The sequence below is a fragment of the Hyalella azteca genome, unplaced genomic scaffold, assembly GCF_000764305.2.
Source record: "Hyalella azteca isolate HAZT.00-mixed unplaced genomic scaffold, Hazt_2.0.2 contig102, whole genome shotgun sequence".
NCBI classification, from domain to species: Eukaryota; Metazoa; Arthropoda; class Malacostraca; order Amphipoda; family Hyalellidae; genus Hyalella; species Hyalella azteca.
In genome coordinates this window covers 71,214-86,151 of record NW_025930463.1, presented here as the reverse complement: position 1 = coordinate 86,151, position 14,938 = coordinate 71,214, and the positions used below count along the sequence as shown (strand labels likewise).

The window sequence follows — 14,938 nt, the reverse complement described above, 5'->3', positions numbered from 1 at the left end:
TCCGGCCCCAGGTTAACTTTTAGATATATTGCCATTACTCGCTGCATACTACGTACAAATTACCAAATTAACGTGATAAACCATTGGTTTTATGTATAGATGGTTGAAATCAAGTTTAAATAACATCGTAATGACCGTATCGCTGTTCTATGAGAATGAGATGCCACACCCCAGAATGAGAATGCCACACCCGATTGCACCGAAAAGAACATGCTCATTCTTCCTTGAATACAATAAAGCACTTCAGAACAAATATAATTAATTTATTTGGTTGCAAAAACATATCAACTCACTGTTTAATAGAGTAGATTGTTTGAAAGATCCAAAATTCTTGAAAATTATAAAGTTGCCGGTAGTAGCACGAAAGCCGACCGACCTATACTATAGCAATCAAAGTCGCTTGAACACTGCGAACCGTGAGGAGTGATGCAGTGAGGACTACATGTTTGTTTCAATCAGTGTGATGTTGCAAAGCCGCTGTCCACCGAGTTGTGCGTCGTCCGTTGCATTCAAGTTATGGTTGTTCCATGAGCTATACTGCGAGCATGAAAGTTGCTCTCGGTATGTTAGCTTGCTGCTCGTGATTCGTGAACTTTCCGGCTGAGATTCCGTAGATTTTGTCACGGCAACAATGCGCGGTATTGAGTTATAATTCACTTGTAATTTTACACATCCTGCGGAATTAGTGTGAATATTTGCAATTACGCAGCATGTTGCAGATTTAATTACAGGCGTATCAGTACGTCTGATGTTGCATTATTTCCAGTCCTGTGCAGAGGGTGGAAGCAGCGTCGGTGCATTGCCAATATATAGGTTTTTAAGCCAAAAGCGTTGCCAACCAATTTCAAGATGCGTTGCCAGGTAATTTTTAATGAAAAGCCATTTATGCTGAGTATTAAAAAACTATTTACAAGCCACAAACTAATTTACAAGGTTGTATGCACATGTTACCCCAAATAACTAATTTTACCTTAAAAACAGTCCGATTGTACAGCAAGTGTCAACTGAACATGTGATAATGCAATCTGACCACTCCAATGTGACCACAACTATGCAATCGTAAATTTGTTGTTTACATTTGCATATTATATTTTGGCGGGAACTCCTTGCAACTGATTTCCGGGCAAGCTTCACTGCATCCTGATCCTCTCAACGTACCGGAAACCTTACTTTTTTCTAAATAGTTGCCCGAAGACTGACAAATATATTAAATGCAAGAATTTAAATCAAAATGTGTCGGCAAGATCTTCTGAAGGCATAAATTTTGCTACTGAAGCGTCGCCAAAGATCTTGCAATATTCATCCACTCTCTGCACTGCACAGTGGACTGTCTTCCAGACTTGTCATTCTCTGATGGACCATCAGTGTAGGAAATGTCTAGGAGAATACCCACCAGTGCACCACTGACTCCTGTCTCGAGTCTAAGAGGCCCTCAAGCTCGCAAACGTAAAGCTAAGATGAGTTGGACTGGGTTAAAAAAAATAAATGGCTGCAAATCATGTGTTAAGAAAACTTGCAATTTCACTTATAAAATTTCAAATTTACTCTTAAAATGTTTGTCTGACCACTGACAAGCATGTAAAGCTCTAAGTGAAGTGAATTTTTGGATCAAATTAGCCAATAGAGAATGTTCAGATATATCCAGAAAACATAAAATATTTTTATTGAATCTCTGTCAATTTTCTATGAACATTTTCACGTCTGGTTTTGAGGACCCTGGACCAGCTGGACTCATGTATTTGGATAGCAGAAAATACAGGTTGACATTGGGTGATCAAAATGCGGGAGTTGATCAACCAATGTCACCTGATAAATTTGTTCTACCCTGAAAATTAAAATCAAAGAATTCTCTTGCCATTGACCACCCATGTTTTTACAAGCTGATCCTGCTATCTAATACTAACTAAATATATATATTAAATGCTAACTTGCACCTTCTGCCTTTGATAATTTTAATTTTTTTTACTTTTTGGATACAGAAAGGTGAAAATTAACAAGGAAAACCATATAAAAAATGAAAATTTATTAAAACTAGTGATTCAAAGTGTGTGTGTGAGAATTTTCTCATGAATCTAGATTGTCAGTCAACTGTTTCAAGCCTAAAGAATGAAACAATAAAATCCATCCAAAACTGCTGGATTTATAATTTGTGTCTGCACTGCAGTATTCACCATAATGTCAAAAAATGTTAACAGGTAAGTGTAATGGATTATAAATATAAAAGGAAATTATTGAAGTATGGAAGCCATCTCTGTCATGTATGATGTATACCTATATTCACTGCATATGAAAGAGAAAAATTTCAATTATATTTGATATTTTATGCATGTATTCAAAAATTATCTAACCTTTATTTGCCCAACCTATACATAATGATAGCTCACAAATAATTAAGGATTGTAGAGGCTTATATTTTCTTTTTGGTCTATCATTCCTATCATTCAATTAATTTGTTTCCTATCTCCAGCCCACAGCAGAGCCCACGTGAAGATCTGGACATTGATGGGTCAACATATGCATTACAGGTGAGTTTTATGTTAATTTCTTTTAAATTTCTGTTACTTCTTTGACTCTTTAGAAGTAAATATTCCTTTCCAAATTAAAGGCATGATGGTATTTTTTTGCATGCTGTGTGAAGGCTTATACTTGACAATCATCATAGTCACCAAGCAGAGACTTTTTTAGACTCTTCATTTTTGAGTCTCATAAGTATAGACCAAGAAAGTATCAAGGATACCAGCATCACCCTATGTGTTTCTTCCTTATGATATCCTCAATAGATATGGTTATTTCTCATTAATTAATAATAAAAGGAATTCAGTTTCACTTGATGGATTGTGGCAAAAATTGAAGTTTTGAAAATTCCCCAAATGAAGTTCCAGGGTATGTGCAAGATTTTTTTTTTGCATCATTATGCTGTAAAATAGAGTTACAGATCACTTGGATTATTTCATTTTGCTGATAGTATAAGCTCACAGGTATGGTTATTGTGTTGCGATTGCATTATTGTGAGCAAAGTGTGTAGTGTAGTACAAAAAAATATAGGATGTGAAAATGAAATTGGTTTGTTTTGCATATTTTTGTGGTTCTTTCATCAACATTGAAATCATGGTATATTTTTCGATTTATTTACTAGTTTACCTTCTCAGATGCTGGATCTTTTGACTTGGAATTTAAAATCACTGTAAGACCATGGATAAAATAAAAAGAAGTAGGTATGGAAATGGCTAAACTACCAGTATGTACATGAAAATTTAGATGCATTTCTATTTCATTGTCTGCCCTTGATTTTATGTTCATAGATTTGAAAATTCTGCTTGCATAGTTGTGCCTTTTGATTTCATGTACTTGAATAACTCTGCAGTTTAGTACCTATGTGGCCACCATTGGATAAACCTCTTAGAAGGAACTGTGGCTAAATTTACCTAAATTTTGTGTAGTTTAAATATTTGTTCATCTAATTGACCACATTAAATTGAGTGAAGATATTCTAAATGCTAGTGATTGTAGAGCTATAAAATTGTCACAGTTAATTTCTAGTGTTCAGCATAAATAATTATCTTTTACTTAACAATCATTAAACTTAGCTAACAAGCGAAGTACCAATACTCTTGGCACATGGCTAATGATGGCTTCTCTTTTATTTAAGAACTAATGAGTCATTTACACACAGTTCTTGAGAGTACTTGGTATATATCAGAGTACATGAATGCTTCAGGGCAATCTTGATGCTCATCCATTATGTGTCTGCCATTTTAAGTTGCTCTGCGCAACATTGCGTCAATGGTTGCTCTGTGCAACATTGTGTCATTGGTTGCTCTGCGCAACATTGCGTCATTGGTTGCTCTGTGCAACATTGTGTCATTGGTTGCTCTGTGCAACATTGTGTCAATGGTTGCTCTGTGCAACATTGTGTCATTGCTAGCTCTGCGAAACATTGTGTCAATGGTGGCTCTGTGCAACATTTTGTCATTGGTTGCTCTGCCCAACATTGTGTTATATGTTGCTTTGCACAAGATTGTGTTATATGTTGCTCTGCACAACATTATGTTATATGTTGCTCTGTGCAACACTGTGTTATTGGTTGTTCTGCACAACATTGTGTTATAGGTTGCTCTGTGCAACACTGTGTTATTGGTTGTTCTGCACAACATTGTGTTATAGGTTGCTCTGTGCAATTGTTGTTGGGAGAATATGCTCCATTGTTGTTGGCCCAGAATATGCTTCATGTTGGCCACTCTGCAAAAGTGCAGGAACAAGAACACATAAAATCTATGCAACAATAACAATTGAAACGCATAAGTACACTTTAAACACATAAGTACATATTCAACTACCTAATCCAAAACTCTAAATCAATTTTAAGGGATGATTGATGACATATACAAAATTCACTGATAACATTCAATAATTAAAATTTAGGACTGAGATGCGTGGCAAGAGTATTCCCTTGACTTACCTATTTAAGAGCCAGGATAATCTTAGTAGGTCAGTGACAGGACAGCAAGGAAGTCTTCATTGCCATAAAGCAGGCTCATGTACAGTAGGCAGTATGAGTGGTTGACAAATCAGTATAAGCCCCAGATAAGCAGGAACATGGAAAATTGACTCGCTTCAACAATTCTTATTCACATGCATTAATTTAACTTTAACTTGCAGGCACTTTATTAGTTTTAAAGCACTGGGGACACAAAAGAGAGAATTAATTTAAAACACTTAGTAAATCACTCATTTGCCTAAATGCAGCCCCTAACATTGTGTTATAGGTTGCTCTGTGCAACATTGTGTTATTAGTTGCTCTGTGCAACCTTGTGTTTTAGGTTACTCTGTGCAACATTGTGTTATTGGTTGCTCTGTGCAACATTGTGTTATAGGTTGCTCTGCGCAACATGAAGGAGCGCTACTACAAGCTGCAAAGGAAGCTCTCCTTCATTGAAGAAGAAAATCAAAGACTTGTTCATGGCAAAACTGAGCTGTTTGGAGAAATCGGTGTAATGCAGGTAAGCTTTTCACTTCTATGTCGTTATCAACAAATTCTGTGATAAAATTCTTCTACTGAATGGTGTTCAATTTTGGTAGATGCATTTCATACCCATTTTTTATAGTAGACATATGCATGTAGATATGTATACCTTGAGTTCTTGTTTTGTATCATTTATATACCTACTTGTGAACAATGAACATCGTTCACTGTTCATTTCTTGTGTTCATTTCTAATCTTGTGTGCATACCAAAAGCCACATCTGGCGTAGCCACTGTAGTGACATTGATGCTTCAAACCTTACTTCAGCGGTAGGGATGTAGTGCAAGGTCAGGTCTGAGTGGCTGTGAGTTGGTTAGTCAGTCGTGTCCTGCCAGCCCTACCGTGAGGTTCATACCTGTACTCACACCACTCTAGTAACTCAGCAATTCCTTGCTCTAATGCTGGAGTCGTGGCTGTGCCGTGAAAGATTTACTAAACTGCTTTTCTACCATGAACCTGATGTCACTCTAGTTTAAATTCAAATCGTGCCTGTTTAAAATTGTGCTTTGCTGAAATGAAATTAACCTTTTATCCGTATAACCGAAGTTGTAATGGAAGACATCCCAGTGCAATTAAGTGAAATTTAACTTCTTACAAGATAGTTGCCGGCGTTTGGCTGTGGGGCCCTGAGCATTCTGACAAGTTTCAAGGTTGCGGCAAACGACATACTGAATTACCATTAACTCCCATTTGTGTTGCATTTTGTTAAAGGAAAGCAGCATCAAACTGAGGGAGAAAAACCTACAGCTTAATCAAGAGATCCACACCAAACACCAGGAGAACTGTGCTCTCCGTGACACTTGCAACAGCCTCACTCATCAGAATGCAGCTCTTACCAGGGACAACAAGCGACTCAGAAACCAGGTGCGTAGCTCTCTCTCTTACCAGGGATAACAAGCAACTCAGAAACCAGGTGCGTAGCTCTCTCTCTTACCAGGGATAACAAGCGACTCAGAAACCAGGTGCGTAGCTCTCTCTCTTACCAGGGATAACAAGCGACTCAGAAACCAGGTGCGTAGCTCTCTCTCTTACCAGGGATAACACGCGACTCAGAAACCAGGTGCGTAGCTCTCTCTCTTACCAGGGATAACACGCGACTCAGAAACCAGGTGCGTAGCTCTCTCTCTCTCTTTTGTCTGATCAAAGTTTCAATGTCGACGTGGCACTGTAGAATCAATTCAGTCTTGTTGCTTGTTATGCTACAAAAATTGCGGCTTTGTATGAGGATTCCTAGTCATATCAAATTGGTTATAATCTAAATTGCACCTTTAATTAAAATGGGTATAACAATTTAAAATTATGTTATAAATTGTTAAATGTTATAATGCTAAATTGTTATACCCAATTAAATGGGTATAACAATTTAGTCTGTGTTTGTAGATCAGTCACATGCGCGAGGTTCATCGTGCCCTGCAGCAGCATGCCCAGCTTGGTGGACTGAATCTTCCAGGTAAATATATTAATCACATATTAATTAAGTATTTGTATTCTTCTCATAAGCCAGTAGCTACTTTACTTTATATTCTCTTTTGATTTATCACTGCCTGAAGTTACCATGTGATTCAGATAATTCAGTACAAAATTTAATGTATGATGTAAAAGTATTTCATACTTGACAGTCTATCATGGAAAATTTCGTGCAACACTTCTATGATGTATAAAACTTGGATACAACATCATGATCCAGTGTCTGGTGTATTATGCCTGCATGAAAATCTCCATCTTTATTGCTGTATTCTTTTAGAATACGGCAAAAGAACTATTTGAATTAAAACTTAATTTTGTGGTCATTTGTCATAATCTTGGATAGGTATTCAATTTACAAGTAAATTATGAACTTTTTCAGAAATGGAGGCTATGGACACCTCAACTGATGCATTTGAGGTCAGTGATGAGCTGTCTTGAAAGTTTTCCTTTTGCACTTTACAATTTGCTTATTGTGCCCATTTTATTCAACAGAGTGATGTTTTTTAAAAGTTTTATAACTCAATATAATTTTGGCTTGTAATAAAATGTTTATTCTTGGCAAAAGTACTACCTCAAAATTTTCCTTGTAAGAAAAATTGCAATAAGCAATCTTTGTAATTGTAATTGTTCAACCTTCAATTGTTTAATTGTTATAATTCCTACAATTGTATTTGTTTATCCTTTTAATAAGAAGAAATCAAGACACTATATTCCACAGGAAGAAGCTCTGTGTGCCTCACCTAACATCTCTCGTGCCATGCCAGCGACTACAAACAGCAACGATGACAGCAGCGATGAAGGTTCTGCTGCACCTCTTGCTGAAATACCACGTCCTGCAGTGACAGCTCCACGGCCGAGGTAAATACCAGAGACTTTGTTTCATTAAGACATGTTGTTTATATAAATGGTGTTGTTTTACCCCATTCATGGTGGCGAATTGTGGTGATAAGACCTAACAGTGATGGGAATTGTGGTAACCAGTACAGGCGGTGCGAGAGATTTTTGTTATTTTTTGTAACACTGTCTGATAGTAGGGCTGTTCACGAGACATAGGGCGACTGGATGATGACGGAAATATTCCGTCCTCATCCTCATATTCCGCGGGTGGCTGTCAAGAAGGCAGCCATCTCATCTGAGGGGCCATACTTTCAAAACTCGCTAAGTGAACGTAAGTAGTTGCGCTCTATTTTCTTGTCTATGATTGGTGGATTTTGCTCAAAAAGCTGTCAATGATTGGCTGATGAACTTACGATCTCTTAACTTTTTTTGAAAGTATGGGTCCTGGACAACTGGTCCCCTAAGTATGAAGCAGAATGATGTGTTAAAGAAAGGTCAGGACAAGAAGAGCTGGGTGGATTTGAGAGCATATACCCATTTGTGTTAACGGAGGAGGGTTGCCAGGCTGCAATCAAACATCGTAGTTGAAGACAGCGCTGACCGGTAGATGCGGGCAAGCTTTGCTTTCTTGTAAGTGATTGAATGTGTCAATGAGGAAGCAGAACCTAGTTCTGGGCGCGGCATTTGATGTCCTGGTGGAGGCTTTGAGACCGCTTTTTCCGCAATGGAGCCGGGCAGCAAAAACAGGAGCTTTACCATAAAGTGGAAAAAGCAAGACGGTAGGTTTGTCTTCATATACTTTTGCACAAGGGCTGGTAGAGACGAGTGGAAAAGGGCCTGTCTCCTACTTATTGATGGTGGGCTTTGAACGGACCAATAATCAAGCGTCTCAACCAATATTCAAGTCTCGGCTGGGCTGTCAGGGTTTGAAGGCTCTTCTCGATGTTGAGGTAATCGATGGCAGCTTTCGGGCCGATTGTGACTGGCATTCTTTTATGCTTGCGATGTTCGTACGAGATATTATAAGAGTTCATCAGATGCGAGTTGTCTTGGGTAATATGGTGCGTGCAATAGCTGTGCAGGTAGGCGGCTTTGAGGTCTGACTGCAAGAAGCCTTCTGGTGCCGACTAGACGATACATGATTAGCTAGCAGCCGTTATTGATCTGGCTTTGCTGTAGGAAGAAATGAAAAATATGTTAGCAGCGTGAATTGCATGAATTTTTTAGGTAGGAGAGGCACGGCTCTGAAATGTTATTTGTTGCGGGGCCACAACCGCGATTGGGCTTGTTAAAAAGTCGGGTAAAATGGAAAATCCTTGTACCCTCCAGTGTAAATGGTGTTTTAGAGAAATGTCGAGGTCTGAGGTAAAGATAGAAAGTCAGTCTTGCGACGGAATTTGTTCTGATGAAACTGATGAAAGTTTGAGGCCGCTAACACGCAAGAGCAGAGAGCTCAATCCTATTTAATGCTACTGAGAGAAGCTGAGGTGCATAGTGCGGTCAATAGGGTGCCAGCCTTAGAAGCATTTAAGAATTTTGTCAGCAGAGGAGGACTGCAGGTACATCACAAGTTCCCCACTATTGGGGATGGTCAACAGCCACCACAATATATATTACCTCGCGAAGTGATCACTACAAACTTTTCCACCACTTAATATGATGCCTTATGTACGGGTTGCACTTTCGTATTTTACATAAGGCATCACTCGCGTATTTTTTCTTTTTGTTTTAAGCTTGAATGTTTCATTTTGTGTATGAAAATAATCTTCTTTTTCCTCTTTTAATTTTTAATGTTGAAAATCTAATCTAATATGCGCGCGTACGACCGTGGATCGGTCGTAAGTCTCGTGTCTTGAAAGATCAGTAGCACTAATTCTCGTGTCTTGAAAGATCAGTAACCCTAAGTCTCGTGTCTTTGAAGATCAGTAACACCAAGTCTCGTGTCTTTGAAGATCAGTAACACTAAGTCTCGTGTCTTTGAAGATCAGTAACACTAAGTCTCGTGTCTTTGAAAATCAGTAACACTAAGTCTCGTGTCTTTGAAGATCATTAACACTAAGTCTCGTGTCTTTGAAGATCAGTAACACTAAGTCTCATGTCTTTGTAGACCAGTAACACTAAGTCTCGTGTCTTGAAAGATCAATAACACTAAGTCTCGTGTCTTTGAAGATCAGCAACACTAAGTCTCGTGTCTTTAAAGATCAGTAACACTAATTCTCGTGTCTTGAAAGACCAGTAACAGTAAATCGTGTTTCTTGAAAAATCAGTAATAGTAAGTCTCATGTCTTGAAAGATCAGCAGCCGTATTTCTCATGTCATGAGATTGTGATTGTGTGATCATAATCACAATCTCATTCACATGAGATTGTGAATGTGTTACATGACTTTAGGTATCTAGAAGTATTCTGGCTTCGTTCTCCTGATATCATGAAAGGATAACAAAGCTTATAAGTTATCTGATCTTGCCTCTTCCAATAATTATCGGTACACATAAGTCAAGCAGCAATAAATCATCTAAATGAATAACTTTATTTTCCTTGATACTTGTTATCACATACGACGAATGAACTGTTTACTCCACTACAAACACAGTTTGTATAGCCAGGTTTTGTATTCCAGATACCGGCACTCGCCCCCTCCCGCGAGTGACTCAGGCTCGTCTGAGGAGGAAGACTCGGACTGCGACTCATCGTACGGCAGCCTGTACGCTGCCACGGAGGACGTGTCTGATCGTATGGACGTCATCATGGATGAAGTGCAGAGACAAAACCTGGCCTTACGGGCGCTGCTTCCTACACTCATTGCTTGTCTTGATGTTGGTGAGGAAATAGTGTGACGAATGGTGTGTGTAACTTACTCTTTTGTATTCCTACACTCATTGCCTGTCTTGATGTTGGTGAGGAAATAATGTAAAGAATGGTGTGTATAACTTACTCTTTTGTATTATGTTGCCGGTTTTTTTAACTTTCAACTTGACACTCATCGCCTGTCTTGATGTTGGTGAGGAAATAATGTAAAGAATGGTGTGTATAACTTACGCTTTTGTATTATGTTGCTGGTATTTTTAACTTTCAACTTGACACTCATTGCTTGTCTTGTTGGTGTGTAAATATATATTGAATTTTGCGTTGATTACATCGTGTTAGATTTCCAGTATTTTTTAACTCTTTTTACCTAGCCAGTTTTAGTTCAAATTAATTGCCTGTTGAATCCAATTACTTGAAAGTTTCTGTTGCACCTCGACCACTATTTTGCTGAACAAATAAGTAATTTAAAATAATAATTAATGGCGTTGAAGAGAAATCAATAGCTCGATTTTTTTATTATGATCCACACACATGGTGTGCACAAAATCTCAATATTTTTTATTGTCACTCGGACTTTCTTGACTGATTTTCTTGACTGAATTTTACTAAGACCCTCATTTCAAATCTAATGCATAACTCGTTCAAAAATTTTGCGAGTGATAATTGTTGTCTTGCCGGGGTTCTGCTCCATCTTTCCTTTGGAATTTAGAAATTGTTGCGTCACCGAATAATTTCGTTGTTGCAGCTTCATTTTCCAACTAAATTAATTTTTGCGCGATAAATTGACTTAGAATTTTTATTTATTTTGTGAAGAGTGCACATAAGAATATTAAGCATGACATTTGTTTATAGTTATAATTGATCAATTATAGTCTTGAGTCCAAAAATATTCCTTGGGCTGCAAGATATGATACAAGTGAGGCGTGTTTATAAAGTAAGTACCTACCGTTTTGATATGAAAACAAGAGAAATTTCCGAAAAATAGTTTATTCACTTGCAAAGCTATATTTTACTGTGCTTTTCTCCCTAATTCCTATTATTATTGGGGCACTTATTTTATCTTTGGACCAGCTTTTTTTTTGTATGCCATTGTCAAATAAGCTTGCCGCCTCTTTAAACAATTTTGTAAAGAACACTTCTTGAGAGAGCAGAAAACTTTCCAGCTAAGAACCAAATCGTGAATCGTCTGTTCTCTCCCACTTTACAGTCCACTTTTTTTAATTACATCATCGGTAATGACTGACGGTCTCATAAATGTTTGTTTTCATGAAGGTTTTCATCATGAATGTTTGTGCGCCCTGACCCATTTCCGCAGCATTCCAGCATTCATAATGTTTTCACTATTCACTTCGCGGATTTGACGTTGAATGTCAACTGATCCGAAGATTTGAGCACCGAAAAACGCACGCATTTCGCAGTCAGCGGGATGCTCAATAGGTGGAGGCAATTCAAAATTCTGATGATGGCTGCAAGATATCACGATATTGTGGCGGCCAGGGTCTGATAGCTGCAAAATATTAAGATATTGTGGCGGCCAGGGTCTGAGGGCGGCCACTGTGGCACCCTGCAGAGCCAGCGTGACCGCGAGCTGTCAACTCTCACCGTCAACCTGGGCAGGTGCCCACTGCCGGCGCAAACTGGTACGTTTCGTACTCTGAAACTGGTACGTTAAAATTGGTACGTTCAGTACTTAAAACTGGTACATTTGGTACTTGAAACTGGTACGTTTGATGCTTAATCATCAAACTGGTACGTTTGGTACTTGAAACTGGTACGTTTGGTAATTAAAACTGGTACGTACGTTCAAGCTTAAAGTAAGTAAATCAAACTGGTACGTTTGGTACTTAAAACTGGTACGTTAAGATTGGTACGTTCAGTACATCAAACTGTTATGTTCAAGCTTGTTCAACTTCAACTGGTATGTTCATTACTCGTCATTTCTTGTACAGTTTTCATGATCCGCTACTTCCCTTTATGGCCGATCTTTGACGCTCAGTTTGCTGATTTTATCAATTTGCAATATATTGCGCAACTGTCACTATCTACTCTTCTTATTTAATACTTATATGTTCATGAATGATAACTGCTAAATCACATAGATATATAATTGCTAACAAGCTATTTGCTAAGTAAGTACTACTTAATATAAATATTCTTGTTTTTTATATTCTTTTGTTTATAACTTGGAAATAATCCAGTGAATGTTTCAAGCTAAATTTATTAATTTGTAATATGTAGGTTGATGTAAAGATGTTATGTACGTTTTTAATGTTGCAGACTGCGAGGCGTACGACATCCAGCCTGACGCGACAACAGAATCTGGGTGAGCGAAAGATTTTTATTTGAAAATACTAATTACATAATAATTTGATGATGTTGTCATGATGATTGTGATGTCTCTCATTATTTGTTAATCGTTTGATTGAAGCACTTATTGTTCGGGCTACCGTTCAGCTAACTCACCACTTGTGGAGAGCAGCCATCTCGTTTGGATGTACTTTTAAAATTTTTGCTATTTATTAAATTTTTTCAATGCGATTCTCCTATTTTCATAGTTAAAACTACTTATTTCTTGACAATTGTGTCGGCAGGGCCCCACTATCATAGTTATCATTATATATTTATTAACGATTGTGTCGGCAGGCCCTCATTATCATAGTTATCATTATATATTAATTATTAATTATATTGATGTGTTGCAGGGGCGGTGCAGTGAGCGATGGCCCGCACAGCAGCAGCCCTCCCGTCAGGCGCCGCCACCACGTACGTCATGACACCTCGCACTAGAGAATACAAATGCATCATATTGTCCAAATAGTGACACACTTTCTTACCCACACCAGCATGCGGGAAGTGGAGGTAGCACTAATAAGCCCGTAGGCCGGGCTAAACTGGGTCAGGACTCAGACTGACCCACACAAGGGGAAAAATATAACTCAGTACTCACTGCAGTGAGTGACAGAGAGCGCATTTTCTCGTCGACGAAAACGAGAAGTCGCGGACGGACAGAAGGACGGACGGACATGGCGAGCACAATTGTGCATTTTTTCCATAAATGAGAAAATGCGCTAAAAAGTGCATCACTATTTGGCTAATATTCCACTTGTTACTCTGAGTACATGCAATTACGGTCAATAATTAGCATTTGCATGAATAAGAACTGATAACTGCTGGGCGGGGCGTCAGACAACTGAGACACCCTGGCGCTGTATCTTGTATTGTCTTGAGTTTTTAATACAATCATTAAAAGTAAAGTAATTTATCGCAACTCGATGGTTTCTGCTCAAGTTTTTATGTGTGAAGATTTCATGTCGCTTTGCTTGCACAAAATTCATTTATCTTCGTTTACTCGTAAATTTATCGCAATTTATTTTTGACATGGTTAGTAATTTGTACTAATTTTAACCGATGAGTTAAAGATGAAGAAATGATTCTTACTTTAATTTACATATCAATTCGTTTATTTTCCACCAATGACGGTTTCAGAATGACACACTCTGACTGTCGTGATTATGACTAAAATTTCCACAACTGCCTGCGAGTATTTCTACCTGAACTTTTTACTTCAATCTACATAATATTACCACACATTTAGTCTTTACTTCTTATCATATTGCTATTTACATGTTTTCTTAGCTTATATTCGGCTTCTGTTGAGTAAATTCAGAATAATTAAAACTCCCGTCTCCCAAGCAGCTCTCCGAGTTCGTCGGTGGTGCCGATCCTGGAGTGCGTGACATTCCACCTCCTGAGGGTGCAGCTCCTGCCCTTCCTGGGGAAGTTACTAAGGGACCTGAGGGGACGAGGGGTGCTGGGGACAGAACCCATCTCGCTGGGGGCCGAGGGCTCCCTGACGCTCCCTTTTCCCCCAACTTGCTCGCCCCCGCTGGGGCTTACGACGAGGATACTAAAATTTGTCCCATGTGCAACGTGTCGTTCGCCAGGGACGTGACGCAGGACATGTTCGAGAACCACGTCGTGGCGCACTTTGAGGACATTAATGTCGACTTCGAAGTTGTTTAAATCAAATATAGCTCATTTTTTAATAATATGATGCAATAAATAAAATATACGTTTATGTCTGCATTAATCTAAGTACAGTAATGACTTAGACTTGTATAGAGGAAATGCTTTCTGTGAAGTAGTGCCTTGATATTTTCATCCTATTGCTTCTAAGTACAACTTTTGTTTAACATTTGCTTATCGGGAGAGTTTTTGCTATAGGATTTTCATATAATTGTTAAGTAATAGAACATTATTTGCTGCGAGTCTCATTAGGTGGATTAATTTACACGTACGCAGAACTTCTTGCCCTTCTGTCTCTCTCGTACGGCGGCCAACCTTCTTCACGTAGCGATGCTCTTCTTACTCCTACGTGGGTCATCCTGACTCAATTTGTCTCAACAAAAATGTGTATCAGTGCTGTGGGTGCTCTTTGTACTGTGTGCTAGAATGTGGGTCACTATTTGAACTATAAGATCCACTATTTAGCGAATTTTCTCATTTATGGAAAAAATGCACTATTGTGCTCGTCGTGTCCGTCTGCCTGTCTGTTCGTCCGTGTCCGTCCGAGACCTCAAGTTTTCGTCGACGAGAAAATGCGCTCTCTGTCACTCACTGCAGTGAGTACTGAGTTATATTTTTTATGTGAGCAACTGACTGTACAAGCTACTTGTACGCGCACTCAAAAACATTAATGAGTTATATATTCCAAACAGTGACCCACCTCTAGTGCGTTACTTTGACACGCTTCTTTATCGGGCCAAGCTGGGTCAGGATGACCCACGCAAGAGCAAGAAGTGCA

The 14,938-nt window shown here is 38.6% G+C and overlaps 1 protein-coding gene across 2 annotated transcripts; it reads left to right on the top strand.

Annotated features, from left to right (window-relative positions):
• The first annotated feature begins 1,983 nt into the window (after window positions 1–1,983).
• LOC108666773 lies at window positions 1,984–14,673 on the top strand. Of its 2 annotated transcripts, XM_018153696.2 has the most exons (13): window positions 1,984–2,195; window positions 2,468–2,525; window positions 3,760–3,774; window positions 4,890–5,000; window positions 5,735–5,887; window positions 6,404–6,473; window positions 6,870–6,907; window positions 7,209–7,348; window positions 9,947–10,146; window positions 11,673–11,774; window positions 12,412–12,457; window positions 12,837–12,897; window positions 13,831–14,673. In XM_018153696.2, the coding sequence occupies exons 1-13, from the start codon at window positions 2,176–2,178 to the stop codon at window positions 14,155–14,157; spliced, it is 1,341 nt and encodes a 446-aa protein (XP_018009185.1). In that variant the 5' UTR covers window positions 1,984–2,175; the 3' UTR covers window positions 14,158–14,673. The 2 variants fall into 2 exon arrangements, with proteins under 2 accessions (XP_018009185.1, XP_018009186.1); XM_018153697.2 differs by lacking the exon at window positions 3,760–3,774 and having other exon boundaries at window positions 4,875–5,000.
• The last annotated feature ends 265 nt before the right edge of the window (window positions 14,674–14,938 follow it).

Bases quoted from the DNA above. Each gene is read 5' to 3' on its own strand.
- LOC108666773 (XM_018153697.2), top strand. From the start codon at position 2,176: ATGTCAAAAAATGTTAACAG. The intron at 2,196-2,467 runs GTAAGTGTAATG...TCCTATCTCCAG, and splicing joins ATGTCAAAAAATGTTAACAG to CCCACAGCAGAGCCCACGTG. The intron at 5,001-5,734 runs GTAAGCTTTTCA...ATTTTGTTAAAG, and splicing joins GAGAAATCGGTGTAATGCAG to GAAAGCAGCATCAAACTGAG.